General features: G+C 41.6%; 1 protein-coding gene across 3 annotated transcripts in view; it reads left to right on the top strand.

Annotated features, from left to right (window-relative positions):
• The window catches only part of MAP3K15 (mitogen-activated protein kinase kinase kinase 15), a 169,596-nt gene that overhangs the window by 130,851 nt on the left and 14,391 nt on the right, over window positions 1–24,354 (top strand). For all 3 annotated transcript variants that reach the window (XM_067544996.1, XM_067544997.1, XM_067544998.1), the window contains 7 exons: window positions 268–398; window positions 610–715; window positions 10,420–10,577; window positions 15,821–16,004; window positions 18,496–18,673; window positions 19,445–19,619; window positions 22,769–22,954. In XM_067544996.1, the coding sequence (XP_067401097.1) occupies window positions 268–398; window positions 610–715; window positions 10,420–10,577; window positions 15,821–16,004; window positions 18,496–18,673; window positions 19,445–19,619; window positions 22,769–22,954 (1,118 nt within the window). The remainder of the gene's footprint in view (window positions 1–267; window positions 399–609; window positions 716–10,419; window positions 10,578–15,820; window positions 16,005–18,495; window positions 18,674–19,444; window positions 19,620–22,768; window positions 22,955–24,354) is intronic.

Genomic DNA, 24,354 nt, shown 5'->3' with positions numbered 1-24,354 from the left:
ATGTGCCAGCCAATGGAGCTGAGCTGACAGGAAGAGTGAAATAACCTGCACCCAGTCAAAGGCTGCAATAAATCACTTCTGCCTGGGAGGAAGTGGGTGACCAGCGAAGACTTGGGCTCATCCTGGAGTGCTGTAGCTATACCTTACCACCATGCTCAGGACATTGACCTGAAGTTCAGTCTAGCTCTAAATGTATTATTACTGATCTCCAAAAATTGACCTTGTGACTATGCCATCCTGACATGTTTTCCTCTTTATCTAATCCAGGAAGCCTCTCTGCTCTTCTAAGATCAAAATGGGGCCCAATGAAAGAACCCACAATAAAATTTTACACCAAGCAGATTCTGGAAGGGCTTAGATATCTCCATGAGAACCTGATTGTACACAGAGATATAAAGGTGAATATTCTCCGAATATTGTATTTTGTACAGTAGCGGTTGGGGTGGGATCGGATTAATTTCACCACCTCATGCAAGATAGTTCATTATGAAACAAAATACACCACTTGTAAAAAGTGTTGGTATCATCTTTGTCATCAATCTTTTTTGGAATCTTGTCCTCAGCATGTTGGAATCTGTTTACATCTACCTGCCTCTTTCTTGTCTTCAGGGAGATAATGTTCTGGTGAACACATATAGTGGGGTGGTAAAAATTTCTGATTTCGGGACTTCCAAGCGGCTCGCAGGGATCAATCCATGTACTGAGACATTTACAGGTAAGAGGAATTGAACAAATTTCTTAACAGTCTCCCTTTGGTGGTGGTGGGTGGCAGTGGTTTGATGCTGTAGTTAGCATTCTTATTTGGGATTCAATTCTGGATTCCTTACAGACCCAAAGCTCCTGTTGAACCCACCAGGAGCTTTGGGTCTGCAAAGAAAGAAGAGTTTGGGGACTTCTGCTTTGAAGAAAACAAAGAAAAAAAGTAAATTGGTGTAGGTCACGTGTAAGCACAGGCTTTTATTCTTTTTTTAAAGGACTCTATTTGAACCTTCTAATTTAAAATCTTAGACCAAAAATGTCTTTGAAACTTTTATTGCAAAACTTTAAATTCCTGCACCTCACAAAATACTACAAATCTCACCATAAGAATCAGTGAGAATCTAATTTTGACTGACAAAGCTTTCAAAACTTTTTTCCTAGTTGGATCCTCAAAAGTTGTTTTCCCTGTAATCAGTTAAGTGTGCTCTGTGTTAAAACCATAAAATAGAGTTGTGCCAATAACAAATACTTAAAACATAGACTACAGTTGGGCCTACATAATTTTACGTATGTGATCCTTTGTAAGAAAACCAGAGGAATTACATAACCACTGCCAGAGTGAGATGGTGGAAAAGTTATTTTGTCACTGTGAATGACCACACCCTGAAACCGGAGGCCGTTTTCTGTCTCCACCATCTATGACAAATCACAATGTCAATGTAACTTTTTCCAAACTTAAAAAGATTGCTCCTTTCTACAGGCCAGTAGATAGTCTGTATTGTGATTTTTAGGAAACAGATTATGGCTCTAGGGATGTGAAAATATTATCCTTCCCATTTTTTGCTGTTCAGACTGAGCAAGGAATTGAGTAAGTACGTAAGCATATTTTCCTTTTCCTATCTATAGCTTCATTGTTACACAGCAAGTTTTCCTTCCCCCCCACACTTTGCAAGCTTTTACTTCCTTTCTTGTGTAAGAGTTCTTTTTGCTTTATGCAAATAAGAATCTGGCTAAAACCAACCAGCCTTGTATTTCCAAACAATGTGAGTTCTTTTTTATGGACCGTAACAAACAATGAGTCAGCCAGTTGGTCTGCATTTTGTAATTAACTTCTGAAACAAAAGTATTCAACATAAAGACTTATGCTAATTTATTGCATATTAAAACATAGTTTAGGAAAGTATGCATTCATGAAGTACTAAGTGAATAAGAGGGTTTTTTAATCAAAACTTTCTAGTTTTAGTTAAATATTTCCATAGATTAAATTTGTCTTGCAATAAAAACAAGTACTATTTCATGTAAAAATTGAAATACTTGAAAGAAAAGTTGTAATCACTTTAGATATTGCAACTGTATTCAGTATCTTTGGGGACCATATTGTGTTTAGTTTATGAATGGTTTATGCATCAATTTGGGTCACGGACTGTATGCAACACTGGGGGGAAGAGTTCTCACAACTCCTCCAGGTGCCAAAAACAATGAGGAGTGATTAAGGTTGTAAACACCTCCAAAGAGGTACTAACCCTGAGGAGGTTTTCATATACTGGTTCAAGGTGGGTTTTCCAGAGGCCAACAGTTTAAGGAAGGGCTTTTGGTATAAAAAGGCTGAGTTGAGCCTTTTTTGATTCAGCAAATAGACAGGACCTTCTTCCCAACCCTTGTGTAAGAGTTGGAATGATTTTGGCTTAGTAGGGCCTTACAAGACTGAGGCTTGACATCTGGTGAGTTTAAGCATGCATATAGGAAATTTTGTTGACTTATATATATTTTCTTTGTAATGCTTTTTACTTTAAAAATAAATGTATTTTGCTATGTGAAGACTGGTTGGTAACTTGTATACACTCTTGTAGCCCCTGGAGAAAGGTTAATGGCAGGTGCTAGACCCCAGACAGACCTGCTGGGGAAATCACAGTGAGGTGCAGAGGTGAGAAGTTGGGAGCCTGAAACCTTAACAAACTGATAAATTAAACAATAAGTCACCAGGCCCAGATAGTATTCACCCTAGAGTTCTGAAGGAACTCAAATATGAAATTGCAGAACTAAAAACTGTGGAATATAACCTATTACTTAAATCAGCTTCTGCACCAGATGATTGAAGGATAGCTAATACGATGCCAATTTTTAAAAAAGGCTCCAGAGGCAATACTGGAAATTATAGGCCAGTAAGCCTAACTTCAGTACCAGGCAAATTGGTTGAAACTTCAGTAAAGAACAGAATTATCAGACACATAGATGAACACGATTCGTTGGGGAAGAACCAACTTGACTTTTGTAAATGGAAATCATGCTTCATTTATCTGGGGGTCAACCACCATTGTGCACAAAGGTGATCCAGTGCATAGTTTCTCAACCTGTGGTATGTTTACTCCTGGGGGTATGAGAGACATGGGCAGGGGGTACCCGGGGAAAAACAGAGTGAAAGGGAGGTGGGTGGCAGCTGCCAACTTCTGGGGAAGCCGGGCAGCAGCAGCCCGCTTCCCACCTGGGAGGTGTCTGGCAGGCCCTGGCTTCTGGGGAAGGCGGGTGGCAGCCCTGGCTTCCCTCCAGGTACCGAGTTTTTGGTCTTCTACTTGGTTATCTTCCATCCACAGTCATTGCAAAAGCCATCCTACTGATACAGCTCTCCGGTCTCCTTTGGATATGCCCTTACTAATATAGGCTAGTGTCCCTCAAATTGTCTTCAATTAGAGCAAATCTACATTAGGCCCCTTACATTCTCATTTCATTTCCTGTCATGGAGTCTCCAATCATTTGACCATCTCAATATGTTTATTTCCATAGTGGAGACCAGACTGATTTCCTTTCTTGTTGCTGGCCAAGTCACTGTTCCGTACATTAAAATGAATCGAATTACAGTTCTATACACTCTACCTTTTAACATTTATTGTCAGAGAACTGGAGTCAGCTCCTGCCATTTATACCCACACGACTTAAGTAGGATGCTGGGCTTCACTCAGGAGGACACCATTGTCAGTAACCATTGATCCTAGGAATTTAAATATCCTTTTTGTTGAGTCCTCCTCCCTCAACTATCATGGCCTCGGTCTTACCAATGTTCACTGTATATGCAATCTGCTCAAAACTATGGTTCCACTGTTCAAAGTTGGCTTACAGAGGCTCACAAGGTGACTCCCTTCATATTTTCTCACTTATTGTATTTATGACAATTGCAAACAAAAAGAGTCTCAATGCTGATCCCTGATGCAGGCCAAAGTTTACTGGAAATTCTCTACTGTAGCTCCATTTAATTTTGACTATGGTAGTCACTCCTCCTTACATATCCTGGATAAGAGGAATGTATCCTTCTAGCATACTTCTCCATCACAAACTTCACCAAACTAGTTATCTTGGAATATGGTCGTACGCCCTTCTCTGGGTCCACAAAGACCATACTGATTTGCCATCTCTCTTCTCTGAATTTTTCCAAGAGGATTCATGGCGCAAATATGGCATCAATTCCCAGCACAAATCCATAGTGACCCTTCCAAATTTCAACCATTCCATGCAGAAAATTCCATTTTCAATAATCCTTTCCCATACTTTCATAGCATGTGACTTCAGTTTAATTGGGCTATAAATTAGTACACAGTGTAATAGTTCCTATATGTTTCAAAATAGGCACCACAAAGCTTTTATGCCATGCATCTGGCATTTTTCCCTTTCTTAAGAATGTCACTGAACAAACTAGTAAGTACTTGATGCCTCCCTTCCCAGTGCCTTCACTGCATCCATTGGTACTTCTTCTGGCCTGCATGCTTTCTCCTTTTTCATTTTCCTAAGTGCCTGTGCAACCTCTGGTGTGCAATCTATCACACCCCAGTTCATTTTATGTATTCTTAAATTCCTCCATTGGCTTCTCCTCACTCATCACACTTTCAAAATAATCACGCCCTACTTTATTGATTCACCATTTGTTTGTAAAATACCATATTCATTTCTAATGTAAGCAAACTTGAATCCCTCTTATTTTCTCTCTTGCCTTGGCAAGTTTACAGATGGTCTTCTCTCCCTCATGTCCTCCTAGTCAGTTACTTAGCTCATCCCAGGCCATACTTTTAGCTGTCACAACACTTCATTTATCCTCCACATATGCCATCTTATCACTACTGAAACCCACTGGCCTGCCATTTTTTTTGAAGGTTGCCTTTTTTCCCCCTCAACAGATTTGCTAACTTGGGGATTTCACCACCAAATCTCCCTTCTTTTCAGCACTGGTTTCATCTCTCCTAGGACTTCATGGGCCATTTTCAGCAAATATGATCGTAGTTTGGACCAGTTGTCCTCCATGCATCCATGTGTGGAGTCAGGAAGTCTAAGCATTACTCCTTGTATGAAAACTTTTTTCATTACCATCTTTTACGTTTCCACCAATTAGGCCTTTCCAGTGCCCAGGGATTCAGAGGCTTCTGAGGCTCTGCATTCTAGTCCATAAGCATAAGTTTGTTCTGTTTCACCCAGTGCACTCACCAGGTATTACCTTACACTTGATTATTCGTGATCTATCTCTGATTAGTATTAAAAAGAAATCGATTTGGGACTGGTGCTCTCTGCTGGCATGAGTTATGAGATGGCTTTTCCTCTTCTGAAAGTGTGTGTTTGCGATCACCAAGCCCAGTGCCAGACAAGTCCGTAGGACCATTTCCCCCATCTGAGTTTCTGGTTCCAAAGCCGTGCCCTCCATGGACTCCTTCATATCCAGTCTTCGCAGTTCTAGCGTGTGCATATAAATGTACTCCTATATTGATTTTCTCAGTAGATGGTATGTCTTCGATAAGGAAAAAACTCATGAAAAAACTTCTCTTTTACCTTTTGATCCTCTCCTAACTGTGGTTCATACCAACTTACGCTATAGACTTTCCCTTCTCCTAGGTGAACTGTCTGCTGAGGCTTGTCAGCCTAAGCTGGCAGCTCACCTAGGAGAAGGAATACTCCGGTTTCAAACCAAAGGCCATCAAGACTTATTTTAAGTCAGTCTTTATTTACCTTGATGTTGTCATCATGGGACCTAAGTGGTGGTTTATAGAGGATGCTGTGGCATCAGCTACCCCATCACACCCTGCTGAGAGATGTCACCAGTTAGTCCGTGACTGCTTATTGACTATTTGCAGCAGATGTGCTGCATATCTGCGGGACATTTCCCTACCTGCCATCCGGGGGCACACCTGGGAGGAGTGGGTCACTCTTACACAAGTTTTATCAGATTGCTAAAAATAAATATCCTTTAAAGTAAAGATGTTGGCTGCATTTTTTTTTAATGGCAACCTTTTCATATGCTTTTTATGGGCAAGAGTCCAAGGAAGGAATTCACATGCAGAAATATCTTGAAATCTGTGCTGTGTTGCAAGCAGTGTAAAAATTATAAGCTGTTAAGTAAGGACTAGGAGGCTCTGTGGGGAATTGTGCAAGCTGGGTCTTTCAGCAGTCAGCATGCAAAGAGCAGGCCTAAAGCAAGGGTGGGGTGAAGTGTGACCTTCTGGCTTAGGGAGCCACCTGCTTTCTCTTTCTGTTTTTGGTTCTTGTGCATTAAGGTTCTGGATTTTTAAGTAAAAGTGTTACTTGCAGCCTTTCAGAGAGAGTATATTGTGTTTTTCTCTAACTTCTCTGTTTGTAAGCTGTGAACATAACAATATCCTTCAAGAACCCACGGGCACGTGTAGCATTCTTCTGTTGTGAATGGAGAGTTCTTTATGTACTGACTGAAAATCTGTTAAATATTATAGAGCAACTTTACAAGTATATAAGAAGGTATAGAATTCATAAGAGGGTACAAAATGCATTTGACTTGATAGCCTAGTAAAAGATTGTAGCCTGATTTTAAGTGTATTAGTTATTTCATAGGGTTATAGGTTTGCCAATTGCTTGGATTAGAAGGTTCTTGTCCTAAATCAGGCTCCAGAAGAATTTTATAAGGACCCCCGGGTGTACAACAGGAAGTTTCTTAGTGATAACCAAATTTGTATAATTTTATAAGTTTTATTAAGATAACATAAAATGATAGACAAATAACTGATATAGAAAATAAACAATCAAATGGATAATACAATCTTAATTTTAGAGACTCATATGATATATATATTTCTATGATATGCTTTGAATTAATATACTGACTTCCTTCCCTGGTTGAGAGAGATGTTTGATTCCTCAACTTTTGAGTAGAGGGGTGGAATAAGCACTGCTAGAGAGCTAAGAGTTATAAACTAAGACTACAAATAAGACTATAAAATGAAGAAGGAAAATATTAACACAAACTAAAAGAAGCTTCAAGCAAGAGTAGATGACGATCGCACCAAATAGCATGATCTTCCCCTTCTTATACCCTAAGAATATGGGTCCTCCTTCTAAGTCCATATTTGGATTGTCCACCCCCAAATTATTGGGGTATGCATACTCTATAGGATGGTAGGTTCATGAATATTAAGGATATCCATGACATTTTACTTCCCATTTCAAAGATTCCATTACCTCACCTTTTATGCTGACATCATTACTTTCAACACTTATCTAGGCCAAAGGTCCCGAGTATGTCTGCTAACTGCTAACTCATTTAGGACAAACATGACCATATAGGTCTTGTTTTTGTTATACCGTCAACACTTTCAACACTAGTTCCCGAATATGTGTATAATAATAACGTAGCTGTCATCCAGGATGTTCTGTAATGTACCTTGCATTACAGCAATATATATATAAATGTATAATTCTATTATAATCACACAATCTTACTTAAATCTATAAGAAAAGATACATATCTATATAATGCAAGCAAGCAGGCTAGTTCTATAGGCTACAAGATCACAATAACAGTTCCAAATTAACTTGCTGAATACTTTACTACTTTCTTCGATGTTTGTTTGTTTGTTTCAACAATATTACAATCTTTAGCCTCAGTCCTGTATTCAGATCTGCACAAACAGATGGCGTTGGGACTTTGTACAGGCATGCAGATCTGTCCACACAGATCAGATCGCAAGATCAAGGCCTTATTTTGTTAACATGTAGAGCTGTAAACACTTGTGTGTTTTAGCATTGCAATTCAATATTCCGGGAGTAGCCATTTTTATTGCATTATACTTGAACTGGTTGCTTGCCAATTTTGTTGTTGTAACACGAATCAGCTATAAAACCTAAGTCCTATCTAAAATCAAAAAATGCATATACAAGTTGTATTTTTGTAACGAAGCAATGTGATACTGTATTTTATACTAAAACACTTTAGCTTTTGCAGTCAGCATATAATTGATTTTCTTCCTGAAGTTAAACCTTTTCATTTAAAAATATTGTCACTTTTAAAATTTTTAATTTACATTTCCCAACGTTTTAGTTTTTCAGACTTTTCTTATTATGTTGTTACTTTCCTTTGGACTGCCCCCACCACTAGCACAACTCCTGTGTGTGGTATTTAGGCATTTGTTCCTATTACATTTGAAATGGTTTATGTTGTTTTCCACTTATAAACAAACTGATCTTTTGGTTATGTATAACTTCCTGGAATAAAAATGCTCTGAGATGGGCAGCTATTTGAGCATGGCAAGTTTAGCTGCTAATGCCTGGTTTTGTTTTGTTTTTATTTTATTGGTATTATACATTTTGTAAATCTCTTTCTTAACTAACTAATCCAAAATTAATTAATTAATGTTCCAGGCAGAGCCTTTTCAATATTATTACTAGCATTCCTTGTAGCCCAGAGGAAATTGTATAATATGTGTGTTCCTCTTTCATTAGCGTAATGTTTTGTACATGTAATATTACAGGTCTATTAAGTCTGTTTCTTACTCAATAACTTTTGATGATTTAAAGTTACTCAGACCCCTTACTGGGTTCTGCTTCCTCAATTTGTTTCTGCTTGAGCAGCCACTTAGTTAGTTATGAATTTAGGAAAGTTTAGCTTTCAGATTTATTTTTCCTTGGAGCAATGAGAGTGCACCTATACTGCATTCCAGACCTGGGAACTGAAAATGTTGCTCTTCCATTGTGGCAAAGAAAGCATACCACCCTAAAAAAAAATCTTTCTTTTCATTAATTTGTATCTGATAACAGAAGCCTTCTTTAAAGTGTATGAACCTACGTCTTATCATCATCAGTAATCATGATGAGCAGTCAAACACACTTTGTTGCAACCCATCCCATCCCCCCCCTCGATGGAACCTAGTCCATTATGATTGGATCCAACTGCTGACTCCCATATGTTTCTAAGTGCCTTGGGTCTTGGTAGTGACTGGTCACTGTTCCTAACTCTGGGTCTCTCACATGCACTCTCAGGTGCAGAACCTATGTCTGAACCTCCTTAGGCAACAGGATCTTTCAATTGGCCGCCTAAAATCTGGAACCAGCACCACAGCCCTTCCAAGTGTTCAGTTGCTTAGATATGTTTCTTCAGAGTCCACCTAGCTTGGGAACTCTGATTTCCTAGTTAGTCTCTTTAGGGACAGTGTGGCATTAAAGCAATGAATACAGGCTTAGTAAAGGAATTTCTTAACCCCCGTTACATTTACTTTTAACAAAGCACAACAGAATTACAGATCCAGGGGAAACTACAAAATCCTAAATGTAAGTCCCTGGTCTGATCTCTCCCCATCTGAGAGCTCTGGTTCTGGTCAGCATCCTTTGGCTTTGCTTTCTTCCTCTCTCCAGCACAGTCTTCTGGCATCTGGTGTTGGATAGAGAAGCAGCCTCCATAAGTAAATTCTCTTCTCTTTAGTCAGATGGTCTGGCAGAGAAATTGAATGGTCTCGCAGCCAGGTTCCTGTGTATGGAGTCCATTCAACATCAAAGCTCCTGCTAGTAGAAAACCCATTGCTCCAACCAGTGTTGATGGCCCTTGAGTATTAGCTTCTCCAAGGTGTCCCACCCCCTAACATGAGTATTTAGCATCTACAAGAGACTCCTTTATCAAGATTTCCTCCCTCAACTGTTGGTTGTCTTAACCCACCATGGAGGTTACAATACAAGACCAAAGGTCACAGCGAAGGTTACAATCACAATGTGGCATTTTCAAAAAAGGGGTATCCCCCAAAAAAATGGAGCTCACAATTTGACCCAGATGTTCCCCCAATTTGTCACATGTTTCTGCCACTTGCCTCCACAAAGCTGTTTCTTTTGCTTTCTCTTACTCTGGCTCTGATATTCGGTTTGTAATCTAAGACACTTTTCCTTTCTTTCTGCAAGCCTTATCTCTTTTCCAGATCTCTTCTTTCTAACCCTACCTCTTTCCATCTTGCTCCCTTGTCAAGATCCCCCATTCAGCTCCTGATCCTCTACTACCAGGCCTGACCCTCTCTCCATGGACTAGCCCACTTTATTATTGCTGATGTTCGCCTGCTCTGTGATCCCACTAGAGGTGGCAAATACAGCAATAAAGTATTCTCTCAAAGAAAACCTGTCAAGTTGTTTGCTGCTCTCCATGGCCCGTTTTATTCACATATCTTTCCAATTCATTGTCTGCAGAAATAGAATAGGTTTAGATTAAATAAGGCAAGGGGAGCTTTCCGATTATACAATAAATATGTTTTCTCCCATCTGAAGTCCTTCATATGAGAGGAAGAAGTGGATGAAAAGAAAAGATATGGGAAAATAGATTTTTACTTTTAAGTTATGTAAACTGCATTTGAAGTGACAACCTGCAAGGGATTTAATGATATGTTGTATCTGTTTGTTTGATTGATTGATTGATAAGAAAAACAAATATTTGACTTGTTTTCTTCCTTTTTTGTCTTGATTCAGGCACTTTGCAGTATATGGCTCCAGAGATTATAGATAAGGGGCCTCGAGGATATGGTGCACCAGCTGATATCTGGTCACTGGGTTGTACTGTCATTGAAATGGCAACAGGAAAGCCTCCATTTCATGAGTTGGGAGAGCCGCAAGCAGCTATGTTTAAAGTAAGAGTTGTTTTAGTTGCTGGAATTTGTGAAACTTGAAGTAGTACCTGTTAATTAAATTTTGATATAGGTAATATTTATAAGTTAAATATTCTGGGCAATTTAATCTACACTGACAGTGTAATTACCTGTTGTTAGATGAGTTGTTTTGCACAAGGACAAAGTTCAAACTGTGATCATAGAATCATAGAAGATTAGGTTTGGAAGGGACCTCAGGAGGTCATCTAGTCCATCCCCCTGCTCAAAGCAAAACCAACCCCAATTGAATCATCCCAGCCAGGCTCTGTCAAGCCAGGCCTCAAAAATTGCTAAGAATGGAGATTCCACCACTTCCCTAGGTAACCCATTCCAGTGTTTCTCCACCCTCCTAGTGAAAATGTTTTTCCTAATATCCAACCTAGACCTCCTCCACTGCAACTTGAGACCATTGTTCCTAGTTCTGTCATCTACCACCATTGAGAACAACCTAGCTCCATCCTCCCTGGAACCCCCCTTCAGGTAGTTAAAGGCTGCTATCAAATCCTCCCTTGCTCTTCTCTTTTGCAGACTAAATAAGCCCAGTTCCCTCAGCCTTTCCTCAGAAGTCATGTGCCCCAGTCCCCTAATCATTTTCGTTGCCCTTCGCCGGACTCTCTCCAATTTGTCCACATCCTTTCTGTAGTGGGGGGCCTAAAATTGGACACAGTACTCCAGATATGGCCTCACCAGTGCCAAATAGATGGGAATAACCAGTTCCCTCGATCTGCTGCCAATACTCCTACTAATGCAGCCCAATATGCCATTAGCCTTCTTGGCAACAAGAGCACACTGTTGACTCCTATCCAGTTTCTTGTCCACTCTAACCCCCAGGTCCTTTTCTGCAGAACTTCTGCTTAGCCTGTTGGTCCCATGTTCTCCTTATGCATGTGAATGATCCCATTCGCTTCAAGGTGCATCACTCGGGAGTGCCATTTCCATTGTGCAGGGAATAGGTCAGGACGCAGTGCCCCCCCTGAGAAATTACTGAGGATTTCTGAAACTTTCTGTTCCTAACCTCACCTCTCACTCCCTTTGTTGCTCCAATCCTCTCATCTCTCTTTTCTGTTCTTCACTTTATGCCTTCTTTCTTGGCACCTCAAAGAGTCCTCCAACTATTATCTGACGAATGCCCTCTCTGCTCCTTCAAATCTTTCCTTAAAAGCCTCCCTTCCAGAAAATCTGTTTACCTTGTCTCTCTAATGCTGCCATCCTGTCAGATCCTAAGAGGCCCCTGGGAGACACTAAGCACTTTCAGCTCCCAATATTTTCAGGGGAAGTTGAGGGCACCCCTCGCAGCATCAGATTGCAGGGTCTTTGGGCTAGGGATGTGTCTTGCCCTGTTTGTTACAGTGATGCATACGTTGGTGGTGCTATATACCTAGTCAGCAATAAAAAGAAATAGAAAAGTGCTTTTAATTCTCTGCTAAAATAAATTTATTTTTTATAATACCTGATTTCTTTTTGTTCACTTTACGGTCTGAGTACCAGTTATGGCACTTGGCAAGATGCGTATAATCTAGTGATAAGATATAGGGGCTGAGAGTCAGGAATCTATTCCTAGCTCTGCCACTGGCTTGCTATGTATTCTTGAACAAGTCACTTAACTTCTCACTATGCTACAGTTTTCTGGAAAATATCATCCCCCTATCCAGGTATGGCAAAGCTTAATTCATAAATATTTGTAAAGCTCTTTGTTGTCTTCTGGTAAAAGTCACTGTGCAAATAGTGTTATAATTATAATTATAACTGTCATAATAGAATCAAATATCAACCATTAGACACAGTAAATTAGGCCCCCGTCCAGCAAAACACTTAAGCACATGCGTCATTTTAAGCACGAGTGATCCCAATGAACTCGAATAAAAGGAAAAAAAATGGAAAATGGAGAATTTACAGTAGAATCATTTGGTTACGTTGTTTAGTTTATTAAATCATTTCTGACTGATCCATGAAAAGCAAAAGCGATTTCCATATCACTGTAAATGTCAATTGTCATCTGTTAACAGATCTCTTTTCAAGCTAGGTGTCTGGCCCTTTGTTGAACTATTCTTTTGTGCATGAGAAGTGAGGTGTATCTTTTCTTTAAGACATACTTTTGAGGTGTTATTAAAATATGGATCAATACTTCCAATGTTCCTGGTGCCCTGATGTGCTCTGCCAAAGTTCACAGAATGACTAGTGTGGGATGCAAGCAGGACCCTGCATATTCCCTCATTCTGCAATTGTGGTATTTGCACAGAATTCACTCCTGACTGCAAAATTGTGTTCCTGAATCTCCTTTAATTTTTTATGTTTAAATTAATGTTTAATGTTCCTTTAAAGTTAAGTTTCTCACCCCTCTGTTTATGGCCATAATTTTGGAAAAGTGAACAGAGTGTAAACTAATGACTATCTCAGTTGGCCTGAAACGGTAGCTGTTTGAGGTGTAAACTGCCCCTTTCATCTCACTCAGAGCTCTCTGCATGCCCTGATTCTCTGGCTGTGGAATTTGGCAATTTTCAATGACTACCACATAATTTAGCATTTTTGTGGCATAATTCATTACGGTATTTTATTGCAGCCACACATGCAATGATTTTGTTTTCTGTCTCCTTCCCTACTAGGACCTGCCTGCAGATATGTCTTGCTTGGCACCTTTCCCCAAAGTGGGAATGGACCAATTGGATTATGATGCGTGTTCTCCTCACTGTTCTATAGAACCAGTCAGGATGGGGGTCAGCATCCTGTTTGCAGCCAGGGAGCTGGAAGAGCAGGCTGGGTAGATAGCCTAAGAGAAAAAAGCAGCAAGTAACTGAGGCCCAGAGAGCAGAGATGAACCACTGAAGCTGACTGTGAGCTTCCTCCCTACCCTGCACGGGGCAGGAGAAGGGGATTCTGAGTTGAACCACACACACACAGCATTATAACTACTAAGGCCCATAGAGCTGAGCCATCTGGAGAACACAGTGAAAAAGTCCATTGTTGGAAATAATCAATGCTGAAAGTAATCACTGACCAATTTATATCATTGAGTATTTTCAGCTACGAGTTGTAGTTGTGTGTAATTTTGGGTGTGGGAGGGATGGGAATGAAGGGTATTTCATGGAGGTCCAGTAAACTAACATTGCCACAGAATTTAGGAGTGCTTGTTGCAAACTTTAGTTCTGTTGTGCCATGGAGAACATAGGCCTTGGAGACAAGGGAGCATCTAGCTGTATAATGGCATTGATAAAGCTCACATGTGGATCTAGAAGAGTTTGACTAAGGTTGGCTGAATGATTTGAGGAAATATACTCAGACTTGAACTAGCACCTCTGGACTTCCCTGAACAGTGGTGTGTTTTGGCTTGGTAAATTCTAACATAGTGATCTGATGACATCTGTGCCATAATGTCATCTGCTTACTTCACTACCCCAGAGGAAGCTTCACTGTGAGAGCCCATTCCTAGAGTGCATGTAGCAGGAGAGGGCCAACCCCATGGGTTGATGGGTCAAGAGGAGTCCCTCAATGTGAGGAAGTATTAGCAGAGCACAGGAGAGAAATGCTTCTCCATCCAGCTGGCTTCTCCTGCCATCTATGCTGCCCGAGAACGTAAATTATACCAGGCTGGCAGGAAGAGACAATGATACTATTTAGTACTTTTAGAGCACTGTATTTGGTGTGTATGGTGCTTTACAAATTGAATGGAGATGGTCCCTCAGACATGTTAACTGAAGTGCAGAGACCAGGTGGCCTGCTCTCGGTCACATAGCGAGTCAGTAGCAGAGCTTAGAACAGCTATATGCCTATGAATTTGCTGCCTGGAATCTTACACTGTACAGGAAATACTAGGTCTGGCTTTTAAAGGCATATCTTTGGATGTGCCTGGAGACATGGCCTGGAAGCAGTTAACGCAGTGGCATTTTATACGCTGCACTACAATTCAAATACAGGCTCTACTGTTTAGCATTTTGGCTTCATTTTGGCTGTCTGCATTGCAAGTAGACTTTACTGGATCTCAGAAAGCTAAATTGCTATTGTAAATGTATAATAGTGTCACAGTGTGTTCGTACCATTATATAATGTGATTATTCAGACAACTCTTTATTTTAGCAAGTTGCTGCCACTTGTTTAGCCACTTAGATACTGTCTGTCTTGTGGCCAGCATAATTTTCAGGCCCCTCCTGCTTGTTCTCCAGAGTCTATTTTACATAAAAATGTCAAGGCGAAGAAGAATAATTTTGCCAGCTTTGTGCTGCATGTGCAGAATGTACGACTCCACTCTGTCTTCAAGGGTACGCCTAGACTGCAAAGAGACCCCCTGCGGCAGCGAGTCTCAGAACGCAGGTCAACTACTCCGGTCTAGTGCTATGGGGATGAAACTAGCCATGTGGACGTTCAGACGCAGGCTGGACCCTAGACTTGAGACCTGGTGAGGGGGTTGGTCTCAAGCTCAGGGTCCAGCCCTAACCTGAACATCCACGCTGCTGTTTTTAGTCCTGTAGCATAAGCCCGGAGTTGGTTGACCTGGGCTCTGAGACTTGCTGCGGTGGGTTAGCTGGTTTGTGTTTTTTGTTTATTTACGTTGTAGAACATACCCAAAAATATTTGTCAAATCAGCACTGGGGATTCAAAATTGGTAGCTCAGCATGATGCATGCCGAGGGCAAAGTCAGGTGACAATACCGTAACTTTTCAAATCAATACGTATCTGTCTACTCACATTCTCCAGGGGTTGGGTGTTTGCGCTTGTGCTGAGAGTGAGCATGGGTAGTTTGGCACCTGCAAAGCAGGACAGGTCTGGGCACCAAACAGAGCCAGTGGGATATCAAAGGACTTCACATTAGGGCTAGAAGTTACTTTGGTCCTTGGGGAGAAGTGTGCTGAGAAGGTTCAGCGACTGGGAAGGTTGGCTCTGGCTGGCCTATGTGATAGAAAGGATTGGCAGCTTGCAGGGAGAATCGAGTTTGGAGCACTTGTGGCCCAGGTTTGCACGAGGCTTAGCCTGATGGATATGTCCATGTCTTGACGTTTTAGTTGGGCCAGTGTAACCACTTGAGGTACACATCTGCAGGATTAAACCTTTGCAGTAGAAATAACGTTGGATCTGCAACTGGTATAAATGGAGCCCCATTGATTCTCCACTGACTTCAATGGATTTCTGCATTGCAGCTGTCAAACTTTACACCAAGTGAAGAGCTGGCTATTGGCCCTTTTATAGCTATTCATTTGAGGCCCAATAATTTTGTGTCCATATTTTACTTACAGGTTGGGATGTTTAAAATTCATCCTGAAATCCCCGAATCACTGTCTGCTGAAGCAAGGGCCTTTATTTTGCTCTGCTTTGAACCTGATCCCAATAAGCGTGTCACAGCATCTGATTTACTCAAAGACCCCTTCTTAAAGCAGGTGAACAAGGGCAAGAAAAACAGAATTGCATTCAAGCCTTTAGGTAAGGAATTATCAGCCAGGTACAAGTCAAAATTATTGTGTTGCATAAAAAGATTTGAATCATTAGCCAATTCCTTTCTGTTATTCAGGATGTTGAACATACCAAGAAATCAACTGGAGTTAAACTGTAGAAAGTGGTTTATATTTATATCTTGTGTTGGTTTGTTGAAATCCTCCCCACCTCCCACTGGCCAAATTTAATGAACTTTAATAAAAGAAAAGTTCATTCCACCATGATTTTCACAAGTTACTTAAATTTTTGGATGCTCAGCTAGAGTTACCTCAAAGAGGTCTGATTTTCAGAGGATGGGTGTTCAGTGTTTTCTGAAAATCAGGTCCCTGTTAAGGTGTGTCAAGTTGGGACCCCAAATTTTGAGACCCCCAAAAGCACTTTTGAAAAAGTTGGTCATCCATCTTGATGTTCTCTGTTCCATTTGTACGTATTGGACAGGATTTTCAAACTTTGGTGCCTAGTGGCCTAATTTTTTAGTTACTGCTGTTGCTTCTGCTGAAAATCAGGCCACTTTGTTAGCAGGATGAATAGTGACTCTGAACTTTGACCTGCTGAAGAGCCCCATTAGTAGCTAAGAAAACTACCCATAAAAATACAACAGAATGCAAACTGGAAAAGTTCTCTGCTTCCTCAACTTTCTTGTTCTTATCCTCCCACCCGCCTTAGGCCAGGAAAGGTCTGCAGGGGCCTTCCTCCCAAACTAGGAACTGTTCCATGCTAAGCAACCTTGATTCCTTTCCTTCCGCTGCTGGTGGCATCTCCTCATCTGACCATTATTGGGTGGCCCTAGCTCTTTCTAATATGACCACAGGCAACTTCCTGATGTGGCAAGTAGAATTGGCCTACCCAGTAAATACAGGATTGTGAAGAGTCACAAGTTGACACGTTGTTTTATTCTGCTGGCAATTTAAACTCATAGCTATTTGAAAATAGAATCATAGAATATTAGAGTTGGAAGGGACCTCAGGAGGTCATCTAGTCCAACCCCCTGCTCAAAGCAGGACTAACCTCAGCTATATCATCCCAACCAGGGCTTTGTCAAGCCTCAGCTTAAAAACCTCTAAGGATGGAGATTCCACCACTTCCCTAGGTAACCTATTCCAGTGCTTCACCACCCTCCTAGTAAAAAAATTTTTCCTAATGTCCAACCTAGACCTCCTGCCCTGCAACTTGAGACCGTTGCTCCTTGTTCTGTCATCTGCCACCACTGAGAACAGCCTAGCCCCATCCTCCCTGGAACCCCCTTTCAGGTAGTTAAAGGCCGCTATCAAATCCCCCCTCACTCTTCTCTTTTGCAGACTAAACAAGCCCAGTTCCCTCAGCCTCTCCTCATAAGTCCTGTGCTCCAGTCCCCTAATCATTTTTGTTGCCCTCCGCTGCACTCTCTCCAACTTGTCCACATCCTTTTTGTAGTGGGGGGCCCAAAACTGGACACAATATTCTAAATGCGGCCTCACCAATGCCGAATAGAGGGGAATAATCACTTCCCGTGACCTGCTGGCAATGCCCCTCCTAATGCAGCCCAATATGCCATTAGCCTTCTTGACAACCAGGGCACACTGCTGACTCATATCCAGCTTTTTATCCACCATTACCCCCAGGTTCCTTTCTGCAGAGCTGCTGCCCAGTTCGTTGGTCCCTAGTCTATAGCTGTGCATGGGATTCTTCCTTCCTAAGTGGAGGACTCTGCATTTATCTTTGTTGAACCTCATTAGATTTCTTTTGGCCCAATCCTCCAGTTTGTTTAGGTCACTCTGTATCCTATCCCTACCTTGCAGGGTATCTACCACTCCCCCCAGCTTAGTGTCGTCCGCAAACTTGCTGAGGGTGCAATCTACCCCATCCTCCAGATCATTAATAAAGATGTTGAACAAAACTGAACTGAGTCCCATGAATCATGCCAGAATTTGACACCCAACCTTACCTTCCAGCGATGGAGGAGACAAACACTCAGAAACTTGCATGGTCTTTTAGTCGCCCAGCCTAAATATGTACTCCCAGCCTACAAAACCCCTCCTGCATCATATTCTAGCTAATAGGCATGTAGGGCAATAGTGGGCACTCAACTTCATTTATTTTTTTCTCACTTCTCGATAAAATGGGAGGAAATGTAGGAGGCTTCTTGGCTTGTCCTGAAGGAGAAAACAGAAGGTGGGATGCAAGAGAGGCAGAGAGCTAGGAGGCCAGAGAGAGATCAAAACGTGGTTCCATAGTCTTGGCCTTGTCAAGGGTAATTGGATGCACCTGGTGTTAGTTATATCATAGGAGGAAAATAATATGCTAAAAATTGTTGAGTCATTATATTCTCAGTGACCAACCAAACAGAATTACCTATTTTAAGTACCTTGCCAAATGAGGGCTTTATGTCATTCAGTGTGTTTGAGTTCTTTGGTTTTAAAAGTACTACCCTTTCTCATAGTTGTGTGATATGCTTTATTTAATGGCAGGTGTGGTTTGCTTGTTTGCTCTCACTTGTTAGATTATAATCGCAGTGCATCCCTCCCACTGCCACTCCATGGGGATCAGGCTGGCAGTAGCAGCAGTGAACATGGCTCTGTTTCTCCAGATTCTGATGTGCAACATGACATGTTCTTTGAAAAGACAAAGCGATCTGTTTCAGAGATCCCAATAAAGCAGCCGGTTTCCCACTTATTAAGGTAAAGCCATCTAATTGCTTCTGGCATGGCCTCTGTAAAGTTTATGCAGATTAGAGTCACATCGAGTTTTATCCAAGGCAATTTATGCATGTAACTAATACATAACCAGATGTGTTCAATAAATAAATCTGTTGCTTAATCAAAATGTCAGTTGATTTAAATATTGATTATATTTTAACTGATTCATGGGGATTTCCCCCAAATGTTTCCAGGTGTTATGTAGGTTTATAACAGCAGATAAAGCAATGGGCATCCGGGGGCTGCATAGCCCATTGGATTCCATGGCAGTCCTTCTGTTGATTTCAGCAGGATTTGGTTCAGGCCCTTGAACGGTAACTGCAAGTGTTCCCTCTATTTAAATACACATGAAGAAACCTGGGAAGAAAATAGTTTCCTGATCAGAGAAGAACATGAAACATGACATATTCAGATACATTTGTTACAACATGTGGTCAGAATGAAATTCATTATTATGCTCAATCTGTTTTATTTTCACCTCTTGTTGGTGGTGCAGTATACAGGCTCAGACTAAGCTGAGATAAACTGGTGCAGTTCAGTTGGCTTCAGTAGATGTAGATGAATTAGACCAGCTGAGCATCTGAACAGTCTTTAATAATGATTGTGAAATGAAAATTGCAGGGACGGTGAAATAAAATGAGATTAGTGCTAATTATTATTTATTCATCTATGTAAATATCCCTTCCCACTCCTGACAGTGTTTTGTTATTTCTAATGCTTAGCTATGTCTTCTACATCTTGTCTCTGAACCAGTGTTCCTGATGAGAATTCTGCCTTAGAGGATCGGAGTGCTTCTCCTTCCCTTGAAGATAGAGATTCTGGTCTCTTCCTGCTAAGGAAAGATAGTGAACGCCGGGCAATTCTCTATAAAATTCTTAAAGAGGAACAAAATAAAGTTGCTTCAAACTTACAGGAGTGTGTCACACAGGTAATATCATTTTAACGCTGATTTAATAAGGAAAATTAAAAATCCAGTGGTATGTAGCATTCCTCTTTTTCTGACAGATGAGAGAGGGTACTTGTAGATTTTACCATTCATAGCAACTTACCCTTCCATGTTCCAGGTTTATACTGTACCTCTTTTTGATGGTCACTGACTGGTATTCACATTTGATTTTCTAACTTTCTGTTTCTTTACTGTCTCTCTTGCTGGAAGAGGTTTCTGTAATGGAACTGTATATGTAACATACCTTACCTGAGTGTATAGCAGGTATAGCTAGCAGTGCATTTAAGGATCTTATAGAGAACAGGTTTCTTGTACCTCTGTCTTTGATGGACGCTCTGTAGCCAGTCCATATCTGGTACAGGACCCTGACCTGCTAATAGCAATCTGCAACCTATTGTGTATAAGGAGTACATGACATGGTGTCAGAAGTGATTTCCATGACAAATACTTTATCCATTTAAACACAAGAGGAACTTAGGTGGGCGGAATATAATTATCCAAACTAGAAACTGGCAATTAAGACTTTACCATATTTACACTTCTCAGACATATGAAGTGCTCACTAAGATTATACTGGAGCATTGGTTCAGTGGTCTACCAAAGGGAACAGCACCATCTTCTGTATCATCCACATACAAACCAAGCTAACCAAGCAATAGGGAAGCACTTGAACAACCAGAGGTACAAATGCCTTTCTCTAAGAGACAAACCTTCCTGAGTTGCTGGGCTATGTGAGCTAGTGATCTCTGCAGGTGTTGGAAGGAGAGAATCCTTTCCTCAGGCCACAGTGAGTATGTCTACACTGCAAATAAAAACCCACAGCTGTCTGTGCCAGCTGGCTTGGGCTAACAGACTGTTTAATTGTGGTGTAGACATTCAGTCTCTGGCTGGAGCCCGGGCTCTAGGACCCTGCGAAGGGGAGAGTCCCAGAAATCAGACTGCAGGCAACCCTAAACGTCCAACTGCAGTTTAACAACCCCATGAGCCTGAGTCAGCTGACACGGGTCTGCTGTAGGTTTTTAACTGCAGACATACCCCTCATGAGTGTGAAGTCACTATGTTCTGCTGTAGTTCCTGTGCTCCTGCTCAGTGGAGAACAATAGGTGTAGACGTAGCTTTCCCTTCACGTCCACCCATTCTCTGCCCATTAGCCTGGCTTACATAACAAAGAGCAGAGTCAAATAGACTTCCAGGAGAACTGTAACAGTGCTGTTTTGTTTGAGGACCTCCACACTTACAGAGACAGAGGCAGGATTTTCCTTTAGTGGGGAAAATCTCCAGTAATATGACAGCTTGAATGGTTGCATGAGTGTAAAATTAATTAGAGCTGGTTGAGAAACCAAACCAATTTTGATTTAAAAAAAAATGTATAGACATTTTGAGGGCTTCTTTTTGTTGTTTTCAAGTTGATTTTTGATAAAAATCCTCAGAATGTGTTGAAGATCTCTTCACATAATCAGCATGTGGTTAGGTGGGTTCTTTACATACATACTTTTTATATTCTGTGTCAATGCAAATAATCTACAAGCAGGTGAACAGAAATAAAATTATCCTAATCAGATATGTATGAAAATGTTTGTTTGTCTGTCTGTCTGTTTCTTATGTATTTTTGTCTTGTATAAACCTCTCCCTCCTCCTCCCCTCACCCAGCAATGGTGGTGAATGAATTGGTTTAAATTTCTGCTTTCTTATTGGACCTGAAAGTGTATCACGTCGTTGAAAATTACTGTCTTCATTTCACTGGTCAAAGCTGGTTGCTTATTCACCTACATTTTCTCTGATACAAAACAATCTAAATTCCCTTAGAGAAGGACAGAGTGAGTCCAGGTAAAATGCTGAGTAGTGTCATGTCAGTGAACTATCTCCTTTCTAAAAAATGAATACAGTAGGCCTAGTCTACACTATAGTTGACATGAGAACAATGATTTGGTCAGACACGTTGAACCAAGTTCAGTCCTAGTGAAACTGATGGAGCAGGTGGAACTCCATTTCACTGTGGCTGAATTTAGTTCATTATCTGCATCCTGCCTTAACAGCTAACTTAATGATGCAGTACAATATTGACTGCAGGTGTGGCAGAAAGCTGCCTCTGGTGCAGTTACTGTGAATTGGTAGAATTACATAGACTTACTATTGGAATTGAAACAAAGCAAAAATATATCTTAGTGTTTAAAATAATCAGTGCTGGTGACTGCTTCTGACACAGTGATTTTCATGCTATGAGTTAGGACTAGGGATGTAGAAATTAGTTTAATTTAAAATCCATTTAAATGTTCTAAAAATAGACTGTTTAAACGTTTAAATGCTGGGGGGGGAGCACGCTGGGTAGATCTCACTCGCGGGGAACCAAACCGATCCAAGCCCAGCTATGGCTGCGGCTCACCTCCCCCCTGCCTTCCCCCTGCACTGGACTCCCCACCACTCACCAGGAGCCAAGCCCAGCTGCGGCTACCCCTCGCACTGGGCTCTGTGCTTCCCCACCAGCGAGAGCTGCCCAGCTGCTGCTCCCCTCCACCCCCCAGTTTAAACTGGAACCAGCTGTTTAAACAGCTGATTACCGTTTAAACGATTAACCTTTTACATCCCTAGCTAGGACAAATTCTTTCTGTATTTAATAGACTTACTAGGTCTTTAATTTGTCACAAAAAGTCACTAATTGTAAATTCTACACCGGTTACATGTCTACTAACATGATAAAGTGAGAGACCCCACATTGTGACTGGAAATTCATGTGTGTTGCCATCCTCTGTATTTACATACAGAGAAGCAAATATAAAGGGCACTGACTAAACAATTAAGTATCCTCTCCCTTTTCATTTCGTTAACTAAACTTAACAGACAGTCATTACAACAACCCTTGGTTTTGTTTTCCCAAAGTAAATACTAAAGTTTCAGTAAATCTGATTCTTAAGGTTTGACAAGGGCAGAGAATACAATACAAGTTTAGTAGGGCTTGCAGATGGGTGATTAGTTCTGTCATTTGTATGTGGTTATGTGAGAAACCTCAGCAGCAAATATAAACTGTAACCCTGTAATCTTAGCACTGCTAAACCATTAGGTTCTTAGGTGCAGAGAATTTATTGTTTCCTTGTGTGAATCTTGTCATAATGCACTGAATACCTTTTCTCCAGAGTTCTGAAGAACTACAACTTTCAGTCACCCACATCAAGCAGATAATTGGGATTTTAAGGGACTTCATACGCTCTCCCGAACAGAGAGTGATGGCATCCACTATATCCAAGCTGAAAATGGATTTGGACTTTGACAGCACTTCCATCAATCAGATTCACCTGGTGCTGTTTGGATTTCAGGATGCAGTAAGTCCTCTATTTGACAGCAGAATCTAGAAGCAGAGGGGAGAGGCATTCCACTCGGATAAACCAAATCCCTGTACTCCCCTTTCTACTCTAAGGCCCTTTCTGGCTGAAACACTGCTATTTCCCTCTGCTTCCTCTGTTCCCAATCCCTGCTCATTCCTAATGGTCCCCTCTGCACAGCCATTCACTTCTATAGTTCCTCTTGGGCCTGCTGCGTGATGTGTCAGAGGAACTGGTGGGGGATGTTGTGTAAGCGAGAGAGGTGAATGGGGATGTGGCGAGCTGAGAATTGAGAAGGGATGCGTGGCCGATGTTGTTGGAGGCTCAGGAAAAGGGTCTGTTTGGAGGAGATCTGGGTAGTGGGGAACACAGCTGTATGGACAACCTGGGGTGAGGAGGCAGCCTAGTGCATCTGTGCTGAGCCATCAGTGCTAAATAGTTTGTCTTGGTGCAGCAACCACTGCTTCCTGGCATACTGAGCATTATGCAGAGCCCTAGATGCATGCAAATCTCAGTGCAGAAATACTTGGACTCCCCAAGTACTGCTACCTGGTGCATGAGTGAGCCAAGGCCACTGATGCTTGAAGGGCTCCCTCAACATTATGTCTTGACATAGAGACAGTGCGGGTCATCCCAGGATCCTTGCACACAAGCCTTATCTCAGCAGCCTCATCCCCAGTGACCCCTGCTAGGACCCTATACATCCCCCCTCTCTACTTGTTGCCCCATCCCCACTTATACAGCAGAACCCCGTTCATCCGATCTAATTGGGACAGGGCCGGATCGGATCATCAAAAATGCAGCTAATCTGGGGAATGGGAAAGTGTGAGGCAGCAGTTCCATCTAGTGGCCACAGGAGAGATCAGCCGCTTCTGGGCCTGTGTGTGCTGGGTGGTTGGTTAACGCAGAGAGCTGGATGATGGAGGGTCGGATAAACGAGGTTCTACTGTACTCCCATGTCTCCCTCGAGTCCCATCTCGTACGTTGTCTTGTCCCATGATAATCATGTGGTTCAAGAATGAACCTGACAACTCTTACAGGGTCTTTTGTAAGGACTTGAGCCAAGATGTCAAATCCTGAGAGTATCACTTTCCCTCCGCAATCTCTCCTGCCCCAGAGACCACTCCCATACATCCCTCTGCCCCTTACTGTCCTGTTTTTATAGGTTTTTGCTTTGGTTTGTTTTTACAAAATATCAAAAGGTTTAGATTTTTGCCAGTCTGGGGGGAAAAACACCTCAGGGCTGGATCCTTCAGCACCTCCATGTGCAGAACTTCCACAGCCTTCAATGGGGGCTGGAGCTGCACTGCGGTGAAAGCAGTCACATTGTGCCTGTTATCAGTGAACTACTTCCTAGGGACCCATTGGTTGGCTACTCCTAAGCCCTAGACAGAGGAGCC

This window comes from Emydura macquarii, unplaced genomic scaffold (genome assembly GCF_026122565.2).
Source record: "Emydura macquarii macquarii isolate MOO-44397 ecotype Brisbane River unplaced genomic scaffold, CSIRO-AGI_Emac_v2 contig_1043, whole genome shotgun sequence".
Lineage (NCBI taxonomy): Eukaryota > Metazoa > Chordata > Testudines > Chelidae > Emydura > Emydura macquarii.
Note: the sequence above shows the minus strand (reverse complement) of the source record. Positions and strands in the feature narration are given on the sequence as shown.